The 27,008-nt window shown below is 57.1% G+C and overlaps 1 protein-coding gene across 1 annotated transcript in view; it reads left to right on the forward strand.

Moving 5' to 3' along the window:
• The window catches only part of UBR4 (ubiquitin protein ligase E3 component n-recognin 4), a 61,895-nt gene that overhangs the window by 17,577 nt on the left and 17,310 nt on the right, over positions 1 to 27,008 (forward strand). Inside the window, exons 36-77 of the mRNA XM_063317409.1 lie at positions 176 to 246; positions 359 to 506; positions 629 to 853; positions 964 to 1,134; positions 1,400 to 1,582; positions 1,869 to 2,027; positions 2,458 to 2,610; positions 2,793 to 3,020; positions 3,198 to 3,355; positions 3,542 to 3,713; positions 4,049 to 4,250; positions 5,342 to 5,505; positions 5,619 to 5,835; positions 6,098 to 6,314; positions 9,446 to 9,509; positions 10,097 to 10,231; positions 10,621 to 10,795; positions 10,999 to 11,139; positions 12,437 to 12,558; positions 13,301 to 13,412; positions 13,637 to 13,767; positions 14,154 to 14,331; positions 14,536 to 14,640; positions 14,960 to 15,097; positions 15,244 to 15,412; positions 15,675 to 15,771; positions 16,175 to 16,282; positions 17,184 to 17,300; positions 19,187 to 19,396; positions 20,704 to 20,853; positions 21,221 to 21,448; positions 22,012 to 22,090; positions 22,429 to 22,668; positions 23,285 to 23,456; positions 23,737 to 23,881; positions 24,288 to 24,373; positions 24,777 to 24,864; positions 24,953 to 25,146; positions 25,563 to 25,802; positions 26,123 to 26,261; positions 26,432 to 26,557; positions 26,648 to 26,776. Of these exons, the coding sequence (XP_063173479.1) occupies positions 176 to 246; positions 359 to 506; positions 629 to 853; positions 964 to 1,134; positions 1,400 to 1,582; positions 1,869 to 2,027; positions 2,458 to 2,610; positions 2,793 to 3,020; positions 3,198 to 3,355; positions 3,542 to 3,713; positions 4,049 to 4,250; positions 5,342 to 5,505; positions 5,619 to 5,835; positions 6,098 to 6,314; positions 9,446 to 9,509; positions 10,097 to 10,231; positions 10,621 to 10,795; positions 10,999 to 11,139; positions 12,437 to 12,558; positions 13,301 to 13,412; positions 13,637 to 13,767; positions 14,154 to 14,331; positions 14,536 to 14,640; positions 14,960 to 15,097; positions 15,244 to 15,412; positions 15,675 to 15,771; positions 16,175 to 16,282; positions 17,184 to 17,300; positions 19,187 to 19,396; positions 20,704 to 20,853; positions 21,221 to 21,448; positions 22,012 to 22,090; positions 22,429 to 22,668; positions 23,285 to 23,456; positions 23,737 to 23,881; positions 24,288 to 24,373; positions 24,777 to 24,864; positions 24,953 to 25,146; positions 25,563 to 25,802; positions 26,123 to 26,261; positions 26,432 to 26,557; positions 26,648 to 26,776 (6,486 nt within the window). The remainder of the gene's footprint in view (positions 1 to 175; positions 247 to 358; positions 507 to 628; positions 854 to 963; positions 1,135 to 1,399; positions 1,583 to 1,868; positions 2,028 to 2,457; positions 2,611 to 2,792; positions 3,021 to 3,197; positions 3,356 to 3,541; positions 3,714 to 4,048; positions 4,251 to 5,341; positions 5,506 to 5,618; positions 5,836 to 6,097; positions 6,315 to 9,445; positions 9,510 to 10,096; positions 10,232 to 10,620; positions 10,796 to 10,998; positions 11,140 to 12,436; positions 12,559 to 13,300; positions 13,413 to 13,636; positions 13,768 to 14,153; positions 14,332 to 14,535; positions 14,641 to 14,959; positions 15,098 to 15,243; positions 15,413 to 15,674; positions 15,772 to 16,174; positions 16,283 to 17,183; positions 17,301 to 19,186; positions 19,397 to 20,703; positions 20,854 to 21,220; positions 21,449 to 22,011; positions 22,091 to 22,428; positions 22,669 to 23,284; positions 23,457 to 23,736; positions 23,882 to 24,287; positions 24,374 to 24,776; positions 24,865 to 24,952; positions 25,147 to 25,562; positions 25,803 to 26,122; positions 26,262 to 26,431; positions 26,558 to 26,647; positions 26,777 to 27,008) is intronic.

Genomic DNA, 27,008 nt, shown 5'->3' on the forward strand with positions numbered 1-27,008 from the left:
CTGCTCACGTTCTTACATTCCTAGCTGTCTAGAAAAGAGGTATTTTTAATGGAAGAGCACGTAACCACACACTCCTCTCCTAACTGTGCCGGTTGTGAGCGTGTGTTGAAGGTAGAGGTCCTGGGAAGGTCTTGGGCTAAAAGCCGTTTGCTTCCATGTGTGTGTACGGATACAGGACGAAGACTCCCTTTGCAACAAGCTTTGCACGTTCACCATCACGCAGAAGGAATTCATGAATCAACACTGGTGAGCTTTCCCTGCCATCTAATGGAACTGGGCACACCTTTTTGCCCTGCTTGCATGACCAAGTCCTTGTTGCTCATTCCCGCCCTGGCCTGCTCTGTTCCTACCTCTGCAGGTACCACTGCCACACCTGCAAGATGGTTGACGGCGTCGGCGTCTGTACCGTCTGCGCCAAAGTTTGCCACAAGGACCACGAGATTTCGTACGCCAAGTACGGGTCCTTCTTTTGCGACTGTGGAGCAAAGGAGGACGGCAGCTGCCTGGTACGTCCCGGGGCTGAAACTGTGGGGACAGGCGGAAAAGCCGCCCCCAAAGCCGGCAACTGCGGCGATCCCGCTTGTTGAGGCTGGCTGGAGTCCCTTGCATGGTGCTTGTCCTTCTCCAGGCCCTGGTGAAGAGGACCCCCAGCAGCGGCATGAGCTCTACCATGAAGGAGTCGGCCTTCCAGAGCGAGCCTCGCGTCTCGGAGAGCGTCCGGCATTCCAGCACCTCGCCCACGGACAAGTCCAAGTCCTCCGCCAGCGACGGCCGAGGGGCCGATGAAGACAAGCCCAAGAAGAGCAGCCTCTGCAGGAACGTAGAAGGCTGCCGGGAGCAGCTGCAGGCCCAGGTTTGGCCCCTGCCCAGGAATTGTGTGTGGGGGGGATCATAATCGCTCCAGAGCCCTGCTCCCTGGTGGGAGGAGGCTTCTTGACCCCGCCTGTTGCTGCTTCCCCCAAGGCCAACTTCTCCTTTGCCTCTCTGGTGCTCGACCTGCTCAACTTCCTCATGGAGGCCATCCAGGTCAACTTCCAGCAGGCCTCGGCGATGGGCAGCAGCAGCCGAGCCCAGCAGGCGCTGAACCAGCTGCACACCTTGGACAAGACGGTGGAGATGACCGACCAGCTCATGGTGAGGAGGGCCGGTCCCCAGCAGCAGGTTTGGGGATGGGAGGGTTCTAGCCCGGGGGGGAGCCTGTGTGGGCCGCTGCCCCCAGAAAAGTCCCTGCTCGGCCCTCCCTGTCGCTGGGGGCGCTTCGTCCCATCCCTCCCAGCCAGGCCGCCAGGCTAGAGCCAGGCCTCGGCAGCTGCTGAGGCTGCTTCTGGAAGGTGGGGAGAGTTCACCTTCCCGGCCGTATCACGGCAGCCCCCTCCTTTGCTTCCCCCCCGCCCCCCAGGTGCCAACGCTGGGCTCCCAGGAAGGCGCCTTTGAGAACGTCCGGATGAACTATAGCGGGGACCAAGGCCAGACCATCCGGCAGCTGATCAGCGCCCATGTCCTGCGGCGGGTGGCCATGTGCGTGCTCTCCTCGCCCCACGGGCGGCGCCAGCACCTGGCGGTCAGCCACGAGAAGGGCAAGGTGAGCTGGACGGACGGCGGGCGGGTGGAGGATCTGTCCCAGGGGCAGGGAGGGGATCTCTGTAGCAGCGTGGGATCCCGTAAAGCTCAGCCAGGGAATCTAGAACCTCGGAGGCTCTCCAGCGCAGAAGGTCAAATAGAGCCGCTGCAACGGAGAGATCTCCGTGGGTTCCTGGGTTGAAGCCGTGATTCGGGGGGCTTCGGGGATGGCGGTAGGGCTCCTCCCGGCTCATAGGAGTTCACGGGGGCTCTCTGTGATGGTGTCTGTGTGTGTGTTTCCAACGCAGATCACGGTGCTCCAGCTGTCAGCGCTGCTCAAGCAAGCGGATTCCAGCAAGCGGAAGCTGACTCTGACCCGCCTCGCCTCTGCCCCCGTTCCCTTCACGGTGCTGAGCCTTACGGGGAACCCTTGCAAAGAGGACTACCTGGCCGTTTGCGGGCTGAAGGTAGAGACCTGTCAGGCAGGCCGTCAGGCCGCTGCCTCTCTGCAAGGAGGGCGGGCGGGAGAGGGATTCCCAGAAGCAGAAGCCACCAGAGGCCCTCGGTGGCCCTTTGCCACATCTTCTGGCACGTGCTGGATGCAGACGTGGCCCGGACTTTCTGGCTGGCTTCCTGCTCTTCTGCGATCATCCGGCTGCCAAGTGTCTGGCCCCCTCCCAAACATAGCGTGGATTCACACCTTGCCCTGAGCCATATCACGGTCTGTGAGCTGAACCCAAGCATCAGAGGTTATAAACTGTGGCTTGTGGCAGAGCGTTACGTGTGAAAGGGGTCGTGATGGTGTGTTTGACGAAACGGAGCAAAACAGCAAATGTTTCACGCGTCGCACGCGGGGATGCGCCCCTCCGTTAACTCCCCTTTCTTGCCCCCTTTCAGGACTGCCACGTCCTCACGTTCAGCAGCTCAGGATCCGTCTCGGACCACTTGGTGCTCCACCCTCAGCTTGCCACGGGCAACTTCATCATCAAAGCCGTCTGGCTTCCGGGATCGCAGACGGAACTGGCCATTGTCACGGCCGACTTTGTCAAGGTATGGTCAGTCGAGGCTGGCTGACCCATCCTGAGGTTCCCCCTCTGCTCTCGACCCTCTTCTGCGGCCAGTCCTCCACGGGGGGGGGGTAGGGCTCTCTCAGTGCCCCCCCGCAGTTCAGCTCTGCGGGCCACTCTGGTCTGCCTCACCTCAAGCGCTACCTCTTCCTTCGGCTTGGACAGGTCTACGACCTCTCGGCGGATGCCCTGAGCCCCACCTTCTACTTCCTGCTGCCGAGCTCCAAGATCAGGGACATCACCTTCCTCTTCAACGAAGAGGGCAAGAACATCGTGGTCATCATGTCCTCAGCCGGCTACATCTACCTGCAGCTCATGGAAGAGGCCAGCAGCGCCCAGCATGGTCCTTTCTATGTCACCAGCGTCCTCGAAATCGCACACGAGGACCTGAAGGTATCGGGTGATGCTCAGCCTCCTCCCCAGACGGGACCGTGCCGTCCAGAATCCCCACCGGAGAGGGATGTCAAAGCGAGGCTCCCTTGATCCACGGAGGCCACTGTAGAGCCAGATACTTCCTTGCCTCTTTTGGAGGCCCACCTGTGCCGTTTTCTGCCTTTGTGTTCCTGGCAGGACAGCAATGGCCAAGTGGCTGGGGGCGGCGTGTCCGTCTACTACTCCCACGTCCTGCAGATGCTTTTCTTCAGCTATTGCCAGGGGAAGTCCTTCGCGGCCACGATCAGCCGAGCCACCTTGGAGGTGCTTCACCTCTTCCCCATCAACGTCAAGAGGTGAGGCCTCCTCTCTCCCCTCTGCGGCTGTATATGCAGAAAAGCCGGGCGAGTTTGGCGGGGCTTCGCGTCCTTTCCCTTTTTTCAGGTTTTCCCATCCTCTGTTCGGAAGGCCCGGCTGTGCCCCCGGGACACAGCGTGGGGCCTGCTGCTCTTGGTTAATCCCCGTGCCTTCCGCTCTTACAGCTCCAATGGGGGCAGCAAGACCTCCCCGGCCCTCTGCCAGTGGTCGGAAGTCATGAACCATCCCGGGCTGGTGTGCTGCGTGCAACAGACGACGGGCGTTCCTCTCGTGGTGATGGTGAAGCCCGACACCTTCCTTATTCAGGAGATTAAGACCTTGCCAGCTAAAGCCAAGGTGAGTTTTGCAGGCCCGCCTTTCTGGTGGGGTTCCACAGGAAGCTAGAAGGCAGAGAGGGAGGTGGTGGCAGAGCAGTTGGAAAACTGCAGAGCCTGGCGGTCGCCATGGAGCACCAGATCGCTTCTGAATCAGGATCGCGAAGGGAAACCGGAAACCTCCTGCTGAGTAAGCAAAGTGGGTGGGGCTTTTATTCAGGATGGAGCCTTGGATCCAGAGCTCTGGGTTACCTTGGTGGGAAGAATCCCTGCTTGTGTGTATGTGTGGAACCTCACTTGCCTCCCAGCCCTCTTCCTTTCCCCCAAGACCTCAGCCTCGTCCCCTTCCTGTCCTAGATCCAAGACATGGTGGCCATCCGGCACACCGCCTGCAACGAACAGCAGCGGACCACCATGATCCTGCTGTGCGAGGACGGCAGCCTGCGGATCTACATGGCCAATGTGGAGAACACGTCCCACTGGCTTCAGCCCGCCCTGCAGCCCAGCAGCGTCGTCAGCATCATGAAGCCCGTCCGCAAACGCAAAGCGGCAGCCATCCGTAAGTCGCTGCAAGGTCAGGTTGGCTCTGGACTTGGGGGAGAAAGTTGTTTTTATTTCTTCCTCCTCCTCCTCCTCTCCCCTTTCTTCTTTTTCTCCTTTTCCTGTCGCGTGGCTTTACTCTCTTGTACAAGATTTCTCTTATCACCGCTATTTATCTATCTATGGGACACCATACTGTTTTTGTGTTTTACGTGTTTCCTATCAGCCGCCCCTTTGGCTCTCAAAGGCCTTACAGTCCAAAACCGAGGATAGAGAAGGCGGTAAAGGTAACGAGGCAGGAAGGATCAGTCCTGCAGATGGGGAAGCCCCAGGATAAAGGCAGGCCTTTGGTTGCGCTGTAAACCAGGATTGTCACATGGCAGAGATTCAAAGTGGGAAGAGGGGAGGCTGGACTTTAGGAATGTCCTTCCGGACCCCAGGGGTCAGGGTGGGGCAAAGAGTCTGGGTGCCGAACCATCGAACGCGATGGGCAGAATGAGCAGGAGTAAAGTGGCGGCAGGCGTTATGGCCACGGGTCCCAGTTTGGGGTGCTGCTCAGGTGGGACCTGGGCGACTTCTTGAATGACTGGTAGGGCAGTCTGGGACTCTGTCAACAGGGGGCGTACTTTGCTTTGGAGCTGACGGACAGTCCTGTTCTGGTTGAGGCTGCTGCTCTGGGCAGAGGCCCGGGCCAGAAAGACGAACGGGGGCGCTGCCAAAACGGGGCACGTATTTGAGCGCCTTCTGATTTTTTTTCTCTGCGTTCTGAAGCCCAAGGGAGCTCTCCCCAGCCAACGTGAGCGGGCCACGCGAAAGAGTGCGGGAGGCTTGTTTTCCAAAAGAGGCGTGTTCTGACCGTCCAGGCTTTCCCGATGGCTGGCTAGCTCAGGGTTATGGGTGCTGGAGCCCAGCATGCTCTAAAGTGCTCGGTGGGAAGGGTGGTCTGTTGAAGTAGTTATGCGCTGTCACGGAGAAGACTTTGTTTCTGCTGCCCAGCCTTCCCACCTCGGTTGACGACATGGGGATCTGGGGCAATCAGCAGACGCTCAGCCACCCCTGGCTTTGCCCTCTGCGTGATGCCCAGTTCTGTCTTTGCCCTTTCCCCCCCAGCCACGCGCAGCTCCACCCAGGTGAACTTCCCCATTGACTTCTTCGAGCACAACCAGCAGCTGACGGACGTGGAGTTTGGGGGCAACGATCTCCTGCAGGTCTACAATGCCCAGCAGATCAAGCACCGCCTCAACTCCACCGGCATGTACGTGGCCAACACCAAGGTAGGTTCTTGCGAGGGTCGGCTGTGGCGAGGAAGCACCCGGGCTGCTTGTGGGAGAAGCAGCAGGTCCTGGCCCTTCCCGCTTTGTGAGCTGTGCCCGTCTTTCCTCGGCAGCCCGGGGGGTTCACCATCGAGGTGACCAACAACAACAGCACCATGGTGATGACGGGCATGAGGGTCCAGATCGGGACGCAAGCCATTGAGAGGGCCCCCTCCTACCTGGAAGTCTTTGGCCGCACCATGCAGCTCAACCTCAGCCGCCCCCGGTGGTTTGATTTCCCCTTTACTCGAGAGGAAGCCCTGCAGGCCGATAAGAAGCTGACCATTTTCAGTAAGAGCCTTGCTGCTTGCCCCGTTTGCAAATGCCATTAACCAAGTCTCTGGAGGTGGGAGGGACGTCCACACCTCAGCGAGCTACAGTTCATTGAATGGTGGCCTGCGGACAGAGCCCCAGGACGCTGAGGAATAATCTCAGTTTATGAACCACAGCAGACGTCTTTGGAAAAGGGGCCCAGCCCGAATCAAATGGCCCACGGGGTGAGGTGGGGCCGCAGTGGTGGATCAGCTCAGCCCCCTCCTTTTCCCTCCCGCAGTCGGGGCATCTGTGGATCCCGCCGGAGTCACCATGCTGGATGCTGTCAAGATCTACGGCAAGACCAAGGAGCAGTTTGGCTGGCCGGACGAACCCCCGGAAGATTTCCCCTCGGCATCCGTGAGCAGCGTCTGCCCCCCAAATCTGAATCAGGGGAACGGTGCCGGAGACACAGAGTCGGCGGCCCCAGCAGCCACTGGTAGCACCGTCTTGGAGAGGTAGATAGTGGCCAAAGGCTGGTTTTTAAATTCTGCTCCCCCTGGTCAAACCTTTCTGGCCAGGGTGGAAACCGCTTCTGATACCATCGTATCCACTGTGCGGGGCATTCTGTAGCAGCTTCCCAATCCTGCAACACGTTTTCTCGTCCTGTCTTTGCCTGTGTGTTTTGGAGGCAGACGGTATGTCCTCAGCTGCCTCTTCTGTTGAGGACAAACCATCCAGCCTGCTGGTTGTAGTTCCTTTCTCCCTCCTCTCCCCTCCTGCTTAAGTTCTGTCTTCGCTCTTCAAGCTCCCCCCCCCCCCCCGCTTGCCTCCCTTCAGCTCAGCTTTTTCTACAGTGCAATTTTGAGGCAGAGAATGGGAATCCGAGTCAGGAAGGTGTGAAATGCAGTGTGGAGTGAACTTTGCTCGCTTGGGTTTTGCCCTGGTCTTCGGTGGACAGGGCAGAAAGGGAGGAGGACAGGAAGGGGGAGATTTAAGGAGAAAATCCGGAAGGGGGTGTGTGGTGCTGGGGTGGAGACCTCCATGGCCCCAGTTGATTGCTTTTAAAAGCAGAACATTTCTGCCGGTCCTTGCGCAGAAATCAAGGGCCGCAAGCTCTTCATCCCTGAGGTCCAGTAGAATTATATTAAATGTGCTGGAGATGCGTCTTTCCCTGAAAACGTACACACTTTCCAATGTTTTTGGAAAGTGTCTTTCTGGGTCCATCTCGTGCGCTTTCAAGGGGCTACAGTGAGCAGCACAGGATTTGGGACTCTTAGCTGCCGGAGGTTTGTGAAAAGCGCAATGTCTTAGTGGCGCCTAAGGGCTCGAGAATTCATGGTGACCTGGAAGGAAGCTGATTTTCCTTGCCAAGTTTCCGGTGCACAGCTTGTTGCTGGGTTCCAGTGCCACAGGTGAGGGCCCGACCGGGCAGCTGTCTAGCAGGGGTGACCATTGGTGGCTTGTGCCCAGGATCGAGGACCGGATCTGCCAGCCGTCCCTCCTTTCCCAGTCTGTGCTTGCTTTTTTCTTGAAGCCGAATACTTACTAGCCAAAGCTCTGCGGTCGAGGGGTGCTCAGTTTTGCCTCATGTACTGTTAAATCCAGCTCCTTTGCAAGGACCAAGAGGCCCAGTTGTAGTTGCAAGACTCTGTCGGCTGCTAAGAGTGCAGCGAGCAGAGCTCCATAGCATTCAGCTGTGGCTTCAAATCCATACAGCCTGGATAATTAGAGGGAAAAGAAGTCAGATTCTCTGGAGCCTTCTAAGGGTTTCTGCAGCCTCCTGGGACTGTCAGGAAGTATTTGGCCTGTTGAGAGGCGTTTGTTCATCAGTTTAATGCTGGGGGTGCCTTCCAGCCTCCCGCTCAGCTTGGCTCTGCTCGCTGCTGCCTAGAGGCTTCTCTTCATTGCCTTTGTGAATGAAGAAACTCAGACCATCCTAGGGGGAATAACTTTTCCTTGGGCTGGTTGTGTCCGCGTGCCTCCCCCCCCCCCCCTGTTCCCAGCTCCATTTAGTTTGCTGACTCCCCTCCTTTCTTCAGTTGCTCTTAGGATGTGTTTTCTCAATTATTGTTCCGTGAGCTTCGTATGTTTTCATTTATATCTACCTATATTATTTCTCTCCCTCTTTTCCTTTGCTCCCCCAAAGTTCTGAAACTGAGTCCTTAACCACCTTGGACCGGTTAGTATCCTGCCTGCGTCTGCACGAATGGCTTTGTGTGACAGAGACGGCTGCCCACTGCTTTGATCTTCCTGGCTGTGTTTTGCGTGCGTGTGTTTATGCCTATGATTGGTTGGTTTGGGTTTTTTAAATGATTAATCTCCACCCTGCTGCTTAATAATGGGATCCCTTGCATGGCAGATAAGGGGAAGGAGAAATCTCAGCCGCTGGTTTTCTCGCTTGCCTTCCCTCTAACCCTTTGCCTGCAGTCTAGGCTGAAAAAAGGCAGAGCTGACCAGCTTTTGAGGAGGGCAGGGTGGGGTAAACCTGCAACTTGCCTGCTTGTTGTGTGAAGGAGGCCCCTGAGATGCCCCAAAAGGGATGTGCTACCTCTATTTTCCTGGCTCCTGTCCTTTCTAGTTCTCATTATCTAGATCGGTGTTTCTTAGCCTTGGCCGCTTGAAGATCTGTGGACTTCAACTCCCAGAATCCCCCAGCCAGCAGCTGGGAGCTGAAGTCCACACATGTTAAAGCTGCCAAGGCTGAGAAACACTGATAATGAATCCCTTTCTGTGAGTTGTTCCTCACAGCTTGTTTCAGATGAACAAGGTTTGGGCGTCTTAAGCTAGGAATTCACCGAACTGCTTGTTGGAACTGTTCTGGCTTTCTTTTTTTCCTGGTCCCCCCTTTTGGGGTGCCCCTTTCTGATTGATAGGTGCAGTGAAGACTGGGAGGGATTGTGTCAAAACTGGAATGTTGTGGTTAAAAGACACAGCATTTATTCGAAAAGGAAAAGAAGCAATACAAAGGGAGGATCAGCGATTATATCTTAAACATATCTGTTCGTCTCAGCAGCCCTGGTGAATGAACATGGTGATGCTGTAGAGAGATCTGGGTTAAAATAAGTGGGAGAGCAAACGAAAGCTTGATTGTTCTTGCCATCTGCTCAGAAGGAGAATCCAGGGAACTACAGACCGGTCAGTCTGACATCAATAGCTTGGAAGACTCTGGAGTAGCTCGCACAGAATCACTGTGTAGTCACCTTGCCTATCATAAAGTCAGCCTGGATGTATTACGAACAAGGATAGGCTCTGTAACAGACAGTGGGAATGCTGTTAATGTAATGTATCTATGAGATGTGGTCAAAGACAGAGCAACGTTTGCCAGTTATTTTGCTTGGAGAGGGGGAAGAGAGGTGATGCATCAGCACTGTCAGTACGAGGCAGGCAATCCCTGCTGAAGCCCTAAAACAGCCCTGGGTTTTTTGGAACGTGAGCTGGATTGCCCTAGGCCTGCATGGCGCCCGTAGCAGCTCTTTCTTTTGCTTTGATTCCTTCTTTGGGCTGGGGCAGGGGGCAGCCAAGGGCTTGGCATCCCCGAGGGCTCCCCTCCCTCTTTCTGAGCCATCCTGGGCTCTCGTGTGGCAGACTGCAGAGTCTTTGGGCGCCTTTTCTGAACTGGCCCTCCTCCTCATCTTTCCCCCTCCAGGCTAGTAGTAAGTTCTCTAGAAGCCCTGGAAAGCTGGTTTGCTGTGGGACCAGTCAACGAGAAGGCAAGTCCCTTTGCTGGAGGGCCATGGGGGGCGTTGGGGTGGGGAGGGCAGCAGCCCTTGGAGCCTCGGGGAGCTTACAGATCCTGAATTCTGGGACTTCTGTGCTGAAGCAAATTATCTTCCCCTCGGCTTTTGGAGGGGATGCGTCTTGCTCTTCGTCTCTTGGCCGGCGGTGATCTTCCTGGGGTGGGCGGCAGCGTCGACTTCGTTTTCAGTGGGAGGCAGAGACTGGTCAAGGGGCAGCCACTTCAGGGGTGCCCAAAGTCAGAGCAGGCATGTCAGGTTCCCAGGTGTCTCACTGGGGAGATCACGGCCTGGCTTCCCACTGTTTTTCCCGAAGCAGGGAACGTGTCCTAGCAGCCCAACTTGCCCATTTTCTTCTCTGAATTTGGGTGACTTCAGGTGGAAAGGAACATTTTGCTCCTGTGTTTTGGCCAGTTTCCCCCATCAGAATTCGGAATTAAGGTTCTGAAAAGCAGCCCCCTGGGTCCAGGCAGGGCTGTGGTGCTCTCCCTTCTCGTAGGAGGAGGACGCGCCTCCCCCACCTCCCAGGCGAGCACCGTCTGACTTAGATCATTTGCTGGCAGGAGAAGAGCAAGGCTGCCACGCAGGAGTTGGCCACCATGCTTCTGTCCATGCCGGCCCCTTCCAGCGTCCAGCAGCAGACCAAGAGCCTCCTGGCCAGCCTCCACACCAGCCGCTCAGCTTACCACAACCACAAGGTGAGCAAGCTGTCTTCCTTCCCGGAGCAGCATCCCGGATCCCTCTGTTTCCCACCCTGGGGAGTCACAGGGGAATTCGGGACTTTCAGCAAGTCTTCCCTTAGTTTCTCTGGGCTTCCAGCTGCTCCTGCAGCTGGGGGGAGAAGGGTCTTTGCCCCCCCCCCCAGATCTGTATACTACGGGTGCTAGGGGCGATGGGCTTCATCTCAGAAGGAGACCTCCAACTGGTGGGATCTCCTCCAGGGAAAGGGAAAGGGAGGGAGCCCGCGCTGGGTGCGATTCGGTGTTGTCCTGTGGCAGAAGGTCTTCCCTGTTCAGAGCCACAGCTCTGCGAGGGAGGCGACTCTGACTCGGCTCTTTCCTTGGGCCTGTCTGGCCTGTCTCCACAGGATCAGGCCTTGCTGAGCAAAGCCATCCAGTACCTCACCACCTCCAGCAAAGAGGGGAAGGACCTCGACCCAGAGGTCTTCCAGAGGCTGGTCATCACGGCCCGCTCCATCGCCATCATGAGACCAAACAACCTGGTCCATTTCACAGAGTCAAAATTTCCATATCTAGAAACAGGTGCGCAAATCTCTTCTCCTTTCTCTCCTTATGTGTGCGTACACCTAGCTTTTTCTTCGTTATTTTTCTTCCTCTGCTGGGTTGGTTTTTTTTTGTTTTTTTTTGAGAACAGGGTGTGAGTTTGGGGGCATGGGGTGGTGGGGCAGTTGCTCCAAACCCGAGGGGCTGGAGAGTTGGCAAAGAAGCTTTCCTTAAAGTTTCAGAAGGCAGCGAAGAAGGACAGGAGGCTCCAAAGGTTTCGGAAGGAGAAGGGTGCACTTTTATTACCCAGCTGGTCAACCATTTCTGGAAACTCCACGCCTCAAAACCCAAGAATGCCTTCCTGGCACCTGCTTGCTTGCCAGGTGGGTACTGCCTTTCTCGAGCTGGTCAGACTTTGCTGCCAGTGCAACAGCAGCGCAGATTGTGCCATGCCAGGCAGATGGTGTCTTGCCAGGCTTCAAGCGCGAATTACCAGGCCAACTGAACCTTCGTGGGTGGCAGGCAAGCCTTTGCTCATTCAAGCAAGGATCCCCAATATTTGCTTGGTTTCTGGTCCAGCCTTTACTTGTGGTTCTCATTAATTCCTTTTGCTGTGCCTTTGGTGCAGGTAAGAAATACTTCAGGGGAGGGGTCCCTTTCTTACTTGCTGTAACGGTTGCCTATTCTGACAAACTCAGTCTCACAAGCAGGTGCTTAAGGATAACTGGTTTATTGAAAGAATAGTATGCAGATACAAAGAAAGCTGAGAATGAGCAAAAGCGCGCCAAATACAAACTAAAAACCCTCGCTTCAAACCCGGTTCCACCCTCGCTCGCGCTTAGCAACCACCCCCTCCCAGGTGCTAGCAACCGTTGCCCACATCGGCCTGAGAAAGTAACCTTGAACGCATTCCATAACCCAAACATACATTCCACAGTTAAAGCAAGGAGATTACAGCCTGGCACAGCTGGAAATCTCCACCCAGCAAACACGGATCAGGAAAGTGACATGCGAAACGTTACGATGTATTCAGAAGATTGGAATGATGAACATGACACTTGCTTGCCATGGAAAAAGGCAGCTGTGGATGCCAGATGCCCACTTGCTAAAGAGCCGGGGGCCCTCGCTTCCTGTGTTGGGGGCACTGGCCCCAACAGGCTTGAAAAGGAATGGGGAGTTGGCCTTGGGGAAGTAAGGAGGGAGAAAGAAACCTCGCCCGAGAGACTGCATGGTCCCGAGATAGAAGGAAGTGTGAGAAAGAAGCTCAAAATAACTCTGCCTTGATTTTGTTCAGTGTAAAATGGGGCAAACTTGGATGGACTTCAAGTCTCTGTTGTTCTACCTTAACTACATTACTAACATTGCTGGAGTGCTTCCGTGCCTTTTTCTTGAGCGGCCCACCTCAGAGGGCTGTCGTCAATTTTGAGAGCTGTTCAAGTTTCTCTCTGTCCTGTCTTATGCTAAAGAAAATCAAGGCGGGGTTATTTTGAGTTTCTTTCTCATGCTTCCTTCCATCTTGGGGCCACGTTACGCCTTCTCCAAGTCCCTCTTCACAGTCCACTCCTTCCTTCCTTTACAATGCTGCTGCTTGTCCTCCTGGAGCAGAAGGGGCTTCTGGCAATCACATATATGATCCCCAATTTCATTGTGCTGCCCTCCTCCTCCCTCTCTGTGCCGCAGGCCTGACCCACGTTGAGGCCACCGTCAATGCCCTCATAGACATTCTCCATGGGTATTGTATCTGTGAGCTGGATTGCATCAACGCCGCCTCCAAAATTTACATGCAGATGTTGCTGTGCCCGGTATGTTGTTTTAACAGCTTTCTGCTTGTGGCTTGTTTTGGGTTCGTTCCCAAGTGATCGGGAGATGCTGTGTAGAGAGAGTGTCTTGGTAGAAGGGCAGCTGGTGCCCAGTCAGCAGAGAGACCAACCAAGGACACTCAGTTCTTCTGCCCCGGCCCTGGAGTGAGCAGCGGGAGAGGCCTGGCTTGTCTCTTGCACCCTCCGCTTTCGGCTTGTCTGTGGCAGACAGCAGCCAAGCGTCGTGGGAATTGGCAGCCTCGTAACAATCACGTGGCAGGGGAGGAGGGCAGGAAGAGGGGAGCATCCAAAAGAGGGGAGGCGGCAGGCTGAGAACTCAGGTGTCCCTGCTAGTCAAACACTCCTGTGGCTGTATGGCCCGGATCCATGCTGGATTTCAGCCCCCATAATCCTCAGCCAGAAGAATAGGGAAGAACGGTGCTGGCAGTCTGGGCTGGACAGAACAGTGCCTGTGTCCTTAATGTGTGCCCCGTGCTGTCCCGGCAAGGAAGAGGCCAGCTTCCCATCTTGCCCTGCATCAGGGTTCATTGAACGAGCCACAGTTAGCTGGGTTGGAGCAGTGTGTGAATGCAGCTTGGCCGTTCCTCCATGTGGCTGAAGCCCTGGGGCAGAGCACCTGGCCTTTTTGGGCATGGAGGATCCCTTGAGAGTCTGCTGCCGCTGAGCTCCGCTGCCCCAGGCTCCCAGCACCGCCCTAGCCCATTTTGGCTTGCTTACATCACAGGATCCGGCCGTGAGCTTCTCTAGCAAGCAAGCGCTGATCCGCGTGCTGAGGCCCAGGAACAAGCGGAGACACGTGACCTTGCCCTCTTCCCCTCGGAGCAACACCCCGATGGGTAAGGAGGGCGTCGCTTTTGAGGCTCTGCTTTGCTCCTGCCAAGTGAAACCCCGTCAGGGTGGGCCGGCTCCTGGAGGCGTCTTTGAGGAGGCCCGCAGAGCATCTCTTTGTCCTCCGGGGGACTGAGCCCCGCTGGATGGGATCGGGGCAGTTTCCTTCCTCCGCCCGCTCTCGGCCGCATCTTGGTGGGATTAGCAGGACTTTTTCTTTTTTAACATCCAGGTGACAAAGACGATTATGATGACGACGATGCCGATGACAAATTGCAGACGTCTGGCCTGCCCAGCGGAGAGGACATTCAGCAGGAGAGCCAGGAGCAAAACGAGGTGGACCACGGAGACTTTGAGATGGTGGTGAGTCCCCGGCTGGCAAGGAATTCTGGTCCGGCTGCTCAGACTGCAGAAGAGCTGGGGCCTCTGGAGGCACGCTGGGGTGTGCGTGGGTGCCTTGAATCTACTGCTTGCTGGGAAAATCATCCCTTAGAGCAGCGTTTCCCAACCGTGGCGACTTTAAAAGGTGGACTTTGACTCCCAAAATTCCCCAGCCAGCAAAGCTAGGGGTTGGAGTCCCCACCCCTTAGAGTCGCCGAGGTTGAGGAACGCTGCCTTAGAGGGAGGCAACGGGTGTAGCATAGTTTTCCCCAGCCCGGTGCCTGACAGAAGCGTGATGGGGGACGCGGCCGCTCCGCACTGCGTCGGACAACGATGCTTCAGCATCTCACGCTCTTTGCTCTCGCTAGTCTGAGTCGATGGTCCTGGAAACCGCCGACACCGTGAACAACGGGAACCCCTCTCCCCTGGAGGCTCTCCTGGCCGGGGCCGAGGGTTTCCCCCCGATGCTGGACATCCCCCCCGACGCCGACGACGAAACGATGGTTGAGCTGGCCATTGCGCTGAGCCTGCAGCAGGATCAGCAAGGTGAGCAGAGCGGCCCACCCCTTCCCCGCTGCGTCGTGGGGACGGCGAGGGCGGCCTCCTTTACAGGGTTGTTGTGACCCTGACAGGGAAGGCGACGTTAATGGGGGATCCTGGATGCAGAAGAGAAAACAAAGGCTGCTTTGTGGGCTCCCCCCGCCCCCCCGTGTCCCAGGGGTTGATTTCTCCCCCCCTCGCTCCCTCTAGGCAGCAGCAGCAGTGCGCTCGGCCTGCAGAGCCTGGGGCTGTCTGGACAGGCCCCCAGCTCTTCCTCGCTTGATGCTGGGACTCTTTCAGACACCACTGCATCAGGTAATGCTCACGGGGTAAAACCCACACCTTTAGCGCTCCCGGGGGCGTCTGCCGATGAATCGGAGGGCCGGTTAATCAGCCCTGCCCGGATTGCAGTTAGCCCTCGTTGCCCCAAGCCTTAATAGGCCCCTGTTGCTTTTGAAGTGGGTTTCCAAAGGGCCCTCTACAAACCAGGATCAAGCTATGAACCCCCTCCCCCATTTCTGCATGCTGAAGAAGCATGGGTGCTCCAAAACAGCCCTGCTTGAGCGAGGAGGCTCCCGTTTCAGTTATTCAGAGGCTGTGTTTTTACTTGTAACAGCTCCCCTTACTCTCTTAGCTCCAGCTTCTGACGACGAAGGCAGCACGGCAGCGACCGACGGCTCCACGCTCCGCACCTCCCCAGCCGACCACGGTGGCAGTGTGGGTTCCGAGAGCGGCGGCAGCGCGGTGGACTCGGTGGCAGGCGAGCACAGCGGTAAACCCCCGTTGGTTTCCCCCTCCCTTTGTAGCAGCTGCCTGGCGGGATTCCCCTCTGCAGCCGGGCATGTGAAGGAAGGGCATTTCCTCCTCCCCGCCGTCAGACACCTCCATTCCAGAGCTCATCCCCCATCTCCCTCGCAGTGTCTGGCCGCAGCAGCGCGTACGGAGACACGGCGGCCGAGGGCCATCCTGCGGGGCCTGGGAGTGTCAGCTCCAGCACGGGGGCCATCAGCACCGCCACGGGGCAGCAGGAGGGCGAAGGATCCGAAGGCGAGGGCGAAGGGGAAGGGGACGTCCACGCCAGCAACAGGCAAGGCCTCTTTTCCTGCCGGAAGCAGGCTGGGGAGCCCTCTAGGGCCGCAGGCCTCCCTTGGGGCATCCCAGCCAGGGGAACCAGAAGACGATGGGGGGCTGGTGAGCCCCTTCCCTTCCTCCCCAGGGCTTGCTCCTCCCAGGTTCTGCCAGTCGAAGATCCCAAACCGCTCCTCCTGCGGACACTTCTCTGGGCTGGGAGACGGAGCCCGTTCCGCGATGCTCAGTTGCCAGAAGGGTTCCTCCTCTCTCCCTTCCAGGCTGCACATGGTCCGTTTGATGCTGCTGGAACGGCTGCTGCAGACTCTTCCCCAGCTGAGGAATGTCGGCGGGGTCCGGGCCATCCCATACATGCAGGTGTGTGTGAGCGGCTCTTCCCCCCGCCATCTTTTTGGTGCGTGTCGCATGCGGCTGCTAGGTCTCTTCCCCACCTGCTGTTCCCTTCTCTGTTTCACCCTCTTTTTCTGGGGCTGGCTCTCAAAGACCAGGTCCAGTTTCTCTCGCAGCAGCTTTGCGCAGTCTGTAGTGGTACCTTCGGCCTTCCCAGAGGCTGACGCCACCCAGCGTCCGAAGCGCAGGCGGGAAATAAGAGAGACCTTGTGCATTCCTTCCTGACCCTGTTTTTGCAGCTGGACGCGGAGCACGTTACTTGAACACTTTTGGTGCTCTTTGGGGAGAGGGGAGACCGTCTGTCCGAGCCTGGGGGACTCCACCCCCCCCATTTTCTCCGGCTTTGTCCCTCAATGCGCCTTGCCCCCAGGTGATCCTGATGCTGACCACAGACCTCGATGGCGACGAAGAGAAGGACAAGGGAGCGCTTGATAACCTCCTTGCGCAGTTGATTGCCGAGCTCTGCATGGAGAAGAAGGTAGCCTTCCCCCGCCTTCCCCGTGGCACCCCCAGGATGAGACCCCCTGAAGTGTTTTGAAACTGAATGTTCTCTTTTGAAAGTTGGAAATGTGCCGTGGGAGGTGGCAACTCTTAAGCGGTCAGACCTTGCTCGGTGTGTGGAAAATGCTGCTTCGTGGGCCAGGCTGGGAAGCGAAGGCCCCTCGATCTGATGGCCGCCAGAGGGCAGCAGCGGCTCGAGGCAGAGTGAGGGGGGTGGCCAGCTGGGTAGCCTGTTAGCTTCATCAGGCCACAGAGCTGTTCTGTTTGGCCCCTGAATGGGTAAGCCTGGATTTGAAGCCTGGGGTGCCAACGTTAAAAAATAAATACATGATTTGGAATTGGGGGACGTCGGATACAGGTAGTCCTCAACTTACGACCACAGTTGGGACTGGAACTTCTGTTGCTAAGTGATGCAGTCGTTAAGTGAGTTGTGCCCCATTTTTGACCTTTTTTGCTGTGGTGGTGAAGCAAATCACGTGGTTCCTCACTGATTTTGCTTGTCTGGAGTCAGCTGGGAAGTTTGCAAATGGCAATCGCGTGACCCTGGGACCTTGCAACTGTTGTGAATACGTGCCGGTTGCTAAGCACCCAAATTTTGATCACGTGACCGCAGGGACGCTGCAATGGTTGTAAGTGGGAGGACCGGCCGCAAGTCACTTTTTCAGCACCGTCGTAATTTCGAACGGTTGTTAAACAAATGGTCATAAGTCGAGGACTACCTATATAGGTCTGCACGTGTACAACAATCGTAATGGGGATCTGGATTGGGCATATGCTTCTCCCTCATTTTGCAGGGCGCAGATTAGATGGGGCAACCTCGCAGACCCCGTTAGTCCCGTACGGCAACCGTTTCCTCACTGCTCCCCCCCCCCTTGCAGGACGTGTCCAAGAAGAACGAACGCTCTGCCCTCAACGAAGTGCACCTAGTGATCATGAGGCTCCTGAGCGTTTTCATGTCCCGAACCAAGTCCGGATCGAAGTCGTCCATTTGTGAGGTGCGGAGTCTTTGGGGCGCTTGGGGCGCGTCACACCCGTCTCTGTGCGGCGCTGCGTCCGGCAGAAAGAAAGGGCCGCTTTCCCCTCTCCCCCTTCCCCGGCTGCGAACGCTTCGGCCCAGGGCTCGGACTCGGCTGGGCGGCTTGACCCCCCAACCCTCTGTGGTTAGAAAGGGGAGGAAGGATCTGCAAAGGCGATTGTTGGGAGGCTGAGATGCCGCGCTATCGGCAACGTTTCAAAATTGCTAAGAGGATTCCATTGCTAAACGGTGCGACGCTAAGGCGTTTTTCGAAACGGAAGCTGGCAAAGGCGCATGTCGAGGAAAGCATATTAATAACAAAAGCGCAGAGGTTAAAAATGGAACTCGAGACGCATTGAATTTTAATGAGCTTATGGGCTGTTTGGATTTAGAAGGGCTTTCTCTAATGGTGTTATTTACACCCGGAGCTCTGCCGGTCTCTCCCTGCTCTTCCCCTCGTTTCCTCCGGAGAGCAGAAGAGGGTGCTTTTCAAAACCTGCCACAGTGCAGATGACCAGTGGGGGCGAAAGAAAGTGGGACGGCTCTTCAAAAGCGCCGCCACCTCCCTCCTGCAGCTGGCCAAATTCCAGAGGAGTGGAGAGGACTTTCAGCTTCCCGTTTGAAGGAGAGGCGGGTGAAGGGGGTCGGAGAATCTCCCTCCTCCTCTTAATCCTCTGCCGGGTGCCCACCGGCGTGTGTGTCGAGGGGAGATTAGACAGGAGAGCTGATTACCATTTGGCTTCTCTCCCGCCTCCCCTCTTCATAACTAAGCCCTTGCTCTGTAGCGTAAACGCTTCTGTCCCCGCTCTTTTAAAAATCAAAGGCCAGAAAGTGCCCACCTGCCCCCACCCCTGGAAGTGTGGTGGCCCTCTTGGCATTTCCCTGTGCCCCCAGTGGCCATTCTCTGGCTTCTCTTGGGGCCATCCGGAGCCCGCTGGACCGGGTGCGCCACCTGAGCACAACCCCCCCCTCTTGGCACCCCTCGTTCTCCCTCCTCAGTGCTAGGACTTGGGGGGCTGCAGGCCACTTGGTGCCCCAGAGATGGCCTGGATGACTGCTCCTGTGTTCCCTTGCCGCGCCAGGCTGGTGGGAATTGAAACGCCAGGCATCTGGAGGGCACAGCCTTCCCTGCCCTTACTCTGCAGAAGGTCCTGGGTTCAAGGTCACATGTCACCCAGTAGGGTTGGAAAACACTGAACACCTTGCTGCCAGTCATAGTGGGCATTCTCGCATGTGGCGGACCGATCTGCCACCCGGTCCCCTTCTCTTTGAATGACCTGGTGTTGGCACGAGAGAGGAGGCCCCCTTGGCCCCTTTGGCCCACGGCCAGACTTCACTGGCGTGGCGGAGAAGGGGCCTTTCCCTGCCTGGCGGTTGGGCAGAATAGGGACAAGCGGGAGGGCTCCGACGCTGAATCCTGGCTGTTCCGTAGCCTGAACGGCTGCTTTGTCTTTGGTCTGGTGGCCTGGTGAATCAAACTGGGATTTTTTTAAATACATATTTTTAATCACTTTTTATTTTGATGTAATTAAGTGCATTTCACAGCTGTGAGTTTAAAAAGGTTTTGAACCAGCATAAAACGATGACCCGCAGCTTCCCAAAGAGTGGAAGAGGAAGAGGCGCTGGCAGCTGGACTGGGGCTCCCTCCAGCACCCAGAACTCATCCTCCTTGGCCGAGCTCGGCTCAGGAGCCCAGAGGGGTCGGCCCCCTGCTCTGCGTCTAGAAGCCCTTCCCCTCGCCCGTCCTGTGGGGAGCGGGGAGCTCCCGGGTGCCGAGCCTTCGGGTTCTGCTTCCCGCTGCAGGGCCGTCTGGCCTGCCGAGAGGCGCACGCGGCGGCCCTTCAACGTTCCTTGTGTCTCCCGCAGTCCTCCTCCCTGATTTCAAGTGCCACTGCAGCGGCTTTGCTGAGCTCTGGAGCTGTGGACTATTGCCTGCACGTCCTGAAGTCCCTCCTGGACTACTGGAAGGGCCAGCAGAGCGACGAGGAGCCGGTCGCCACCAGCCAGCTGCTGAAGCCCCACACCACCTCCTCTCCTCCAGACATGAGCCCGTTCTTTCTGCGGCAATACGTGAAGGTAGGTTCCCGTGGGCCGCTGGGCAAAAGGTCTCTCCAGCCTGGAAGGCAAAGCACGTGCCTCTGGTCAGTTTGTTGGGGCCGAACATTTCCTCTCCAGGGTCCAATCGAAAACTAGTGAGGGAGTGTTGTTTACCTGCTGCGGCATTGGGCACATCCCATTTTTGCAGGACAGAAAAAGCGTGGGGTTTCTTTCAGAGAAAGAAACACGCTTTTTTTCCACCCATCCTTCTCCCTTGCACGAAGGGAGGGTCATCGGGAGTCTTGCAAGCAGGCCACAAGCGTGGGCTGCTTGCAATTTCGGCCAGGCTCCTAAAAGCGAATCTTGCCCTGCTCCAGCCCCCATGGAGCCTCCTTTATTCCTGGCGACTGGCGGTGCAGTTTCGGTGGTTTTTTTCCTGCACTCACAGAGTACAATGGAATAAGCCGAATTAAATGTTAGGGTGCTGTTTTCTGGAAGAATGGAACCTGCTAAAATTCTTACGGCCTGCAGTGACAGTGGCAGCTTTTAATCCCTTTTATTCCTCTCTTTCAAAGGGGCTCGCTGTTTTCACATTTCTCCTGTCAGCCAAGGGTTTCTCCCCCCACCCCCCCTAGCCGCAGGAAGAGGTGGTATTAAGGATTGGTGAGGATGTGGTATAGCTCGTTCTTTCTACCCCAGGCAATATCCCAGCTTGTTACCCAGTTTTACTGGGTTGCCTGTCATTTAACATTCATCTCCATAGCAGAAGTAAAGTAGTAAAATCTCAACCCAAGCGTGGAGAAGGAAGAAGGAAATACAAAAAAAATTAAGAAGGAACCACACTACTTCAGAATCCTCCCCTTGGGTGCTTTTGCCTTTGCTGGCGTTGTTTATAGTGAACAATATGCAAAAGCTTTGGCTGTTGCCTGTGTGTGTGTGTACACACACACACACACACACACACACTTAAAAGTTTTTTTAAAAGGAAAGGAAGACTTACATGAGTGTCCTAAAGAACATGATTCTTCCCTCCACCCCCCCAAGTCTCTAATTTTTAGCTCATATTTGGCTGGCTGTGCGGTTTGGGTCTGGAGCAGCAGTTGGCTTCCATCATGAGGACTCAGCAGGATTTGTGACAGGCGTAGGAGACGGTCCCAAAGCACAGCAGCGTTTATGTTTATAAGCACCAAGCCATTTCTGTCCATCCATTCTGGTTCTGAGAGCACGTCCTTTGGATATGGGGAACCCTAGCTGCAGAGGACAGCTGCTCCAAAGAGCTTTGCTGGGAAGAGCCTGGGGGAACACGCAGTGGTGGTGCAGCTCCCTCTTCTTCCCCCCCTCCCCAGGGTCACGCGGCTGATGTCTTTGAGGCCTACACTCAGCTGCTGACGGAGATGGTCCTGCGGCTGCCCTATCAGATCAAGAAGATCGCCGACACCAACTCCCGCATCCCGCCCCCTGTCTTCGATCACTCGTGGTTCTACTTCCTGTCCGAGGTTGACACGCCTCTCCCTATACAGACCCACTCAAGGGGGCCAATTGCGTGGCCCCCCTGGAGCTGTTAGCTTGCAGCTTCCTTGCTCCCCACCTGCAGCCCTCTTGGCCAGGGCCGGTGCCTGCTTGATGTTCCTGCTGTCCAGCCCTGGAGCAACTCCACTCTGCTTGTGGGGGCTCAGGGCACGGCCCCCTGGGACTGCTGTGGCTGGACATACTACGTGGGTGCTTGGGGGTGGTTGGTAACCCAGCTGGAACAAGGTCCGGGGAGGGAAAGGTCTCCCTCTTTCTCCCACGTCTGTGCAAAGGCGTGTTTTCCCACAAAACACTTGTTTGGAAAGGTTTTGAGTGGTGCATCCTTCCTTCCAGTACCTGATGATCCAGCAGACCCCCTACGTGCGCCGCCAGGTGCGCAAACTGCTGCTCTTCATCTGTGGCTCCAAGGAGAAGTACCGCCAGCTGCGGGACCTGCACACCCTCGATTCCCACGTCCGGGGGATCAAGAAGCTGCTGGAGCAGCAGGGCATCTTCCTGCGGGCCAGCGTGGTCACTGCCAGCTCCGGCTCGGCCCTGCAATATGACACCCTCATCAGCTTGGTAAGCAGGGCGGAAATGGCGGGGGTGGCATCTTCAGTTTGAGGAGGGAACCTCAGCCCACCGTCTGTGTGTGAGGGAGCCCCTCCTTGTGCGGAGATTTTCTCCCAGTCTTTCTGCCCTCTGCAGCCCAGAGTACTGAAGACGGGGCCCCAACCTGCGGAGCTGCCCCCCGGACAATTCAGTCCTTGGGGTTGTATTAAGAGGAAAGGGAACCCTTTAAGTTTTCCAGAGTTGCTTGGGGACTCTCTGGGCTGAAGAGGAGTTCCCATGAGGTCAAAAATCAAGGGTTGGGAAGCTGTGACTCTCCAGATGTTTCCAAGCGACAGTTCCCCATGATGTAGGGTGGGAGTTGTAAGTCGGCCACATCTGGAGGTTTGCGGTGTCCCCTTCCCTGTCATAAATCGTGCAGCGGTCCTTTGGGGACGCCAGTGTTTACGTCACCCCTGGGCTGCCCATGTAGATCTCTGGTGCCGTTTGTTGCTATGCTGCGAAAAACGAGGCCGGCCTTTGTAGACGTTCCTGACCTGCCTTCCTCCCCGCCAACTCTCTTGTGCCCCTTCCAGATGGAGCACCTGAAGGCCTGTGCTGAAATCGCCACCCAGCGCACGGTCAACTGGCAGAAGTTCTGCATCAAAGATGACTGTGAGTCCCTCGGGGGCTTGAGGCGAATGGGGGCCCTGCTGCAGAGGGTCCCACAGGGGCCCCGTGTCGTTCCTTTGTCTCCTTGGTCAGGGGGGCCTGCTGGGGAGGGCCAGGAAGGGCAGAAGGTCCCGAGTTCCTGGGGAGGTGCAGCCTCAGCTTCTGTGATGGACCCACGGGCCCCAAAGCCTGGGGGTGCTCAGAGGAGCTGCCCCACCTCCGCTCTTTCCTTGCCTTGCCTGCACTGGAGCTCCTGCTTGGGCAAAACCTCTTGCAGAATTCATTTCAAGGGCGCCTGATAAAGAACCTGGAACAACCCCCCCCCCCTTCTTCTCCTCCAGCCGTCCTTTATTTCCTCCTGCAAGTCAGCTTCCTGGTTGACGAGGGGGTGTCGCCCGTCCTCCTGCAGCTGCTGTCCTGCGCCCTCTGCGGCAGCAAGGTCCTCTCTGGCGCGGCCTCGGCCGGGTCGTCAGGTGCTCCGGCCTCGGCCCCCGGGGGCTCTGGGGCTGGCCAGCCGGCCGGGCAGAGCAAGTCATCCAGTAAGAAGAGCAAGAAGGAAGACAAGGAGAAGGAGCGAGAGGGTGAGGCGGGAGGCCGAGGGCAGATCACTGGGCAGCCGGCAGCCTTTGCCCCCAGCACCCAAGAGCCCAGATTGTCATGCCTCTGGGGTGGGGGAGCCTCCCACAGCTGGATCGGTAGCCAGCAGGCTTGTTCAGGTCGGGGGTGGTGGAGAAAGCAGCCTTTTGCGAGTCCTTCGAAAGGCTTGCGCTCTGTGCATGGTCATGGACTCACAGGGCCTGATGTTGGGGAAAGAACGGCAGCAGTCCCTGTTCAGCTGTTCAAGGGAATATAGAGTGGGAGGGGGTTGGGGGTGCCTATCTGTATCCAAATGTATACCCCAGGTTGACCCCACCCCATGCTGGCTAGGGAATTCTGGGAGTTGAAGTCCACACAGCTTAAAGTTGCCAAGGTTGAGAAACACTGGGCTGGGCGATGCCCCCTAGCACTCACAGTGGGGAAGATTGGCGGCTCTCTTCCCAAAGGCCCTTCTGCCAAGCCAGGACTGGCAAAGTTCCTTCTCCCTCCTGGCCCCCGCCCAGGCAACTGGGCTCCACATGGGGCTCCAGGCAGGCAGGCAGGCAGGTGGGAGCCTGTGCTGCCTTCTCTGAACCAGCCTTCTCTCCGATTCTTTCCCAGGAGAGGGCTCCTCCAGCAGCCAGGAAGACCAGCTCTGCACGGCTCTGGTGAACCAGCTGAACAAGTTTGCCGACAAGGAGACCCTGATCCAGTTCCTGCGCTGCTTCCTGCTGGAGTCCAACTCATCTTCAGTCCGCTGGCAGGCCCACTGCCTGACCCTCCACATCTACCGGTGAGCAGCCCAGCCTGGCACACGCAGAGCTCTGCACATCGGGGTCCCTGGCCTCATCCCAAGGTAGCCTCTTCCCAGCAGCGGCCTCCCTCTCCCTGGGCTGACCAGAGGGAAATGTCCAGAATGTTTTTTTTATTTATTTTCTGGGCGCTTGACTTAAAGTGCCCACGGAACACGGAGAATAAACAAAAAAGAGGCAGAATCCGATAAAGTAGAGTCATAAATCCCGACGGGGCATTGCTGAAAGAGCAGGCGCTGACAGTAGAAAAACCCTCTTTAGGAACTCCAACAAGGCCCAGCAAGAGCTGCTGCTAGATCTGATGTGGTCCATCTGGCCGGAGCTGCCGGCGTACGGGCGGAAGGCTGCGCAGTTTGTGGACCTGCTGGGGTATTTCTCCCTGAAAACCCAGCAGACGGAGAAAAAGGTAAGAGCGTGGAGGGGCCTCTTCTCTCTCCCTTACTCCGAACATCTGGGACTGATACTGCACATGGGACTGGGTGCTCCTGCCTGTTTAAAATGTTTAAAACCTCGGGGGGGGGTTTGCCACAACCCCCACAGGGGGCATTTTTGTGTGATTCGCAGCCTTCCTTGCAGCAGCCCTGTGAGGTAGGCTCGGTCCAAAGACTCACCTGCCTGGCTAGAAAGCCAGAGGAGGTGCTTTGCCAACACTCTCGTTCGTTCTCACCAGGACCGCACCTTCTCCAGGGATGCGGGAAGCGGCCTCTGGCCAGCCCACGGACAGTTTTCCATAGCTCGCTTGGGCGTGCTCTGTGGGACGTGCTGGTTTCCCAGGCTTGGTGCCTCTGATTTTGTGCTGGGCTTTGTTTCAGTTCAAGGAATATTCCCAAAAGGCTGTGGAGATCCTCCGGATGCAAAACCACATCCTGACCAATCACCCCAACTCAAATATCTACAAGTGAGTGTCGCCCAATCCTGTTTCGCGTTTGGAAGCAGAAGGGACAGGTGGGCTGGGGGCTCCTTGGGCAGAGGTGCACTGTCTGGGGGTGGGGGGATGGAGGTGCCAGGCCAGGGCTGCCAAAATTGTCTGCGTGGCCCCTGGAAAATGTTCAAATTTAATTCCAAGCAGCCTTTTTTAGTATGACGGGCAAAATCCTGGGGGGCCTCATTGCAGAACTATTACGATCTTAACTGTGTTTAATTCACTTATTAAACGTCCATGAAATGAAATTGAGTTTTTGTTCTGGTCTCGCTTGTGAACTGGGATGTCCGAGGCCTGCCGCACAGAAGGGAAAGGGGCAGCTGGTTGGGTCTCTGGCCTGACCAGAGTGGTCAGCTCTCTTTCTCTCCTCCCGGTCCAGCACCCTCTCCGGCCTGGTGGAGTTTGATGGCTACTATTTGGAGAGCGACCCTTGTCTCGTTTGCAACAACCCGGAAGTGCCTTTTTGCGTGAGTGGCCCCTTCCCCAAGCTGGCCCTGCGCTTGCCCGCCCTCCAGCCCCTTCCAGCCCCTCTCCCTCTCCCTCTCTTTCTTGCAGTACATCAAGCTCTCCTCCATCAAGGTGGACACCCGTTACACCACCACCCAGCAGGTGGTCAAGCTCATCGGCAGCCACACCATCAGCAAAGTGACGGTCAAGATCGGGGACCTGAAGCGCACCAAGATGGTACGGACCATCAACCTCTTCTACAACAACCGGACCGTGCAGGCCATCGTGGAGCTGAAGAACAAGTAAGGATGGGTGGGTGGATCCCCGAGGGGCCGCTCCGGTTCTCTGGCCGGGATGCATTTGTTCCTCAGCCACGTGCTGCAGTGGATCCCCGAGGAAACCGTGGCGTTCCTCTTCTGATTCTTGCAAATGGGAAGAACCCGGAGGTGCCTGAACGTCTCTCCCAACCGCCTCCCCATGGAGCACTGGGGGCGCTAGGAACTCAGTGCTGCTGGGGCAGAGGGGGAAATGGCTTCGTTTTTTTCTCTCCCTCCGGCCCAGAAGCAGAAGATACGTCTCTTGGTCCATCTCGTGTATTGGGGGATTTTCGGCAGTAACGGCGGCAGGAGTTTTCCAGGGTGGGGGGCAGAGCGACAGAACTCGACTTCCATGCCCAGTTTTCGCTGTCAGCCTCCCCCTTCCTTCCTCCCCGCTTTAGGCCAGCCCGCTGGCACAAAGCCAAGAAGGTCCAGCTGACTCCTGGCCAGACGGAGGCGAAGATCGACCTCCCCCTGCCCATTGTGGCGTCCAACCTGATGATTGAGTTTGCTGACTTCTATGAGAACTACCAGGCCTCCACGGAAACCCTGCAGTGCCCCCGATGCAGCGCCTCGGTTCCTGCCAACCCCGGAGTGTGCGGAAACTGTGGGGAGAACGTCTACCAGTGTCACAAGTGCCGGTGGGCGAACAGGGCGTGGCCTGCGGCTTCCCGATGGGGCAGGCCTGGAAGCGGGGGGCGTGGTGGGGCTGGGCTAAGGGGACTCCAGACGGCGATGCCAAAGAGGCCCTCTGGTGGCCCATCTTCCCTGCTTCTCCCGCTGCTCCACAGCAACCGAAGTCTTGGGACCCCCTGCTCTTTAGCTGGGCCTTGGTTTTTAAAGCCCCGTGCCCTGCCCCTGGAAGGAGAGCTTGGTTTTCCAAGTTTGGGGCATCTCTTGGGGGAGAGGGGAGCGATGGGGTTTCCAGTGGGGCGTTTCCCATGGTCCCGATTTCCCACAGGTCGATCAACTACGACGAGAAGGACCCCTTCCTCTGCAACGCCTGCGGGTTCTGCAAATACGCCCGCTTTGATTTCATGCTGTTTGCCAAACCGTGCTGCGCGGTGGATCCCATCGAAAACGAGGAGGACCGGAAGAAGGTCAGGAGCTGCGGCAGGAAGAGACCTGCCTTTTGGGGGGGCGGGGTTGCTGCCTTTCCCCCCAAAAGTGACAGAACTTTGCTGTCCTTTGGCCCTTGGGTAAACGAGGCCTCGGGAGCCCACCATTGTTCGGGAGCATAATAGGGACGCTGTGGTGTTTTGCCTGCCAGGCGGTGACCAATATCAACACCCTCCTGGACAAGGCTGACCGGGTGTATCACCAGCTCATGGGCCACCGACCCCAGCTGGAGAACCTGCTCTGCAAAGTGAACGAGGCAGCGCCCGAAAAGCCGCAGGTACCGGGACGCGGAGCAGCCGCCCTGGGCGGGCTTTGGGGGAGGCGAGGTGCTCCCGGCCTGACTTCTCTTTCCCTCTTGCCGTGTCAGGATGACTCCGGGGGCAGCGGAGGAATCAGCTCCACCTCGGCCAGTGTGAACAGGTACATCCTGCAGCTGGCACAAGAGTACTGCGGCGACTGCAAGAACTCGTTCGATGAGCTCTCCAAGATCATCCAGGTAGTCCCTTCTGCGTGGCCGGTGCCAGCGTGGGGCATCTGGGCCTCCCCGAGCATGCTGGGACAGCGGCTCCCAGAATTCCCCATTGTCCTGGCCTTCCCCACCCCACTGCTTTCAGAAGATGCCCCAAATGGTCGGCTGTCGAGGTCGGGAACGGTCCTCACGCTGGCAGATCCAGGCCAGGCTTTGTCTGGGCTGAATGCGGATGCTGGTCAGTGTCGGGCTGCTCTGG

The sequence above is a fragment of the Candoia aspera genome, chromosome 18 (assembly GCF_035149785.1).
Source record: "Candoia aspera isolate rCanAsp1 chromosome 18, rCanAsp1.hap2, whole genome shotgun sequence".
NCBI classification, from domain to species: domain Eukaryota; kingdom Metazoa; phylum Chordata; class Lepidosauria; order Squamata; family Boidae; genus Candoia; species Candoia aspera.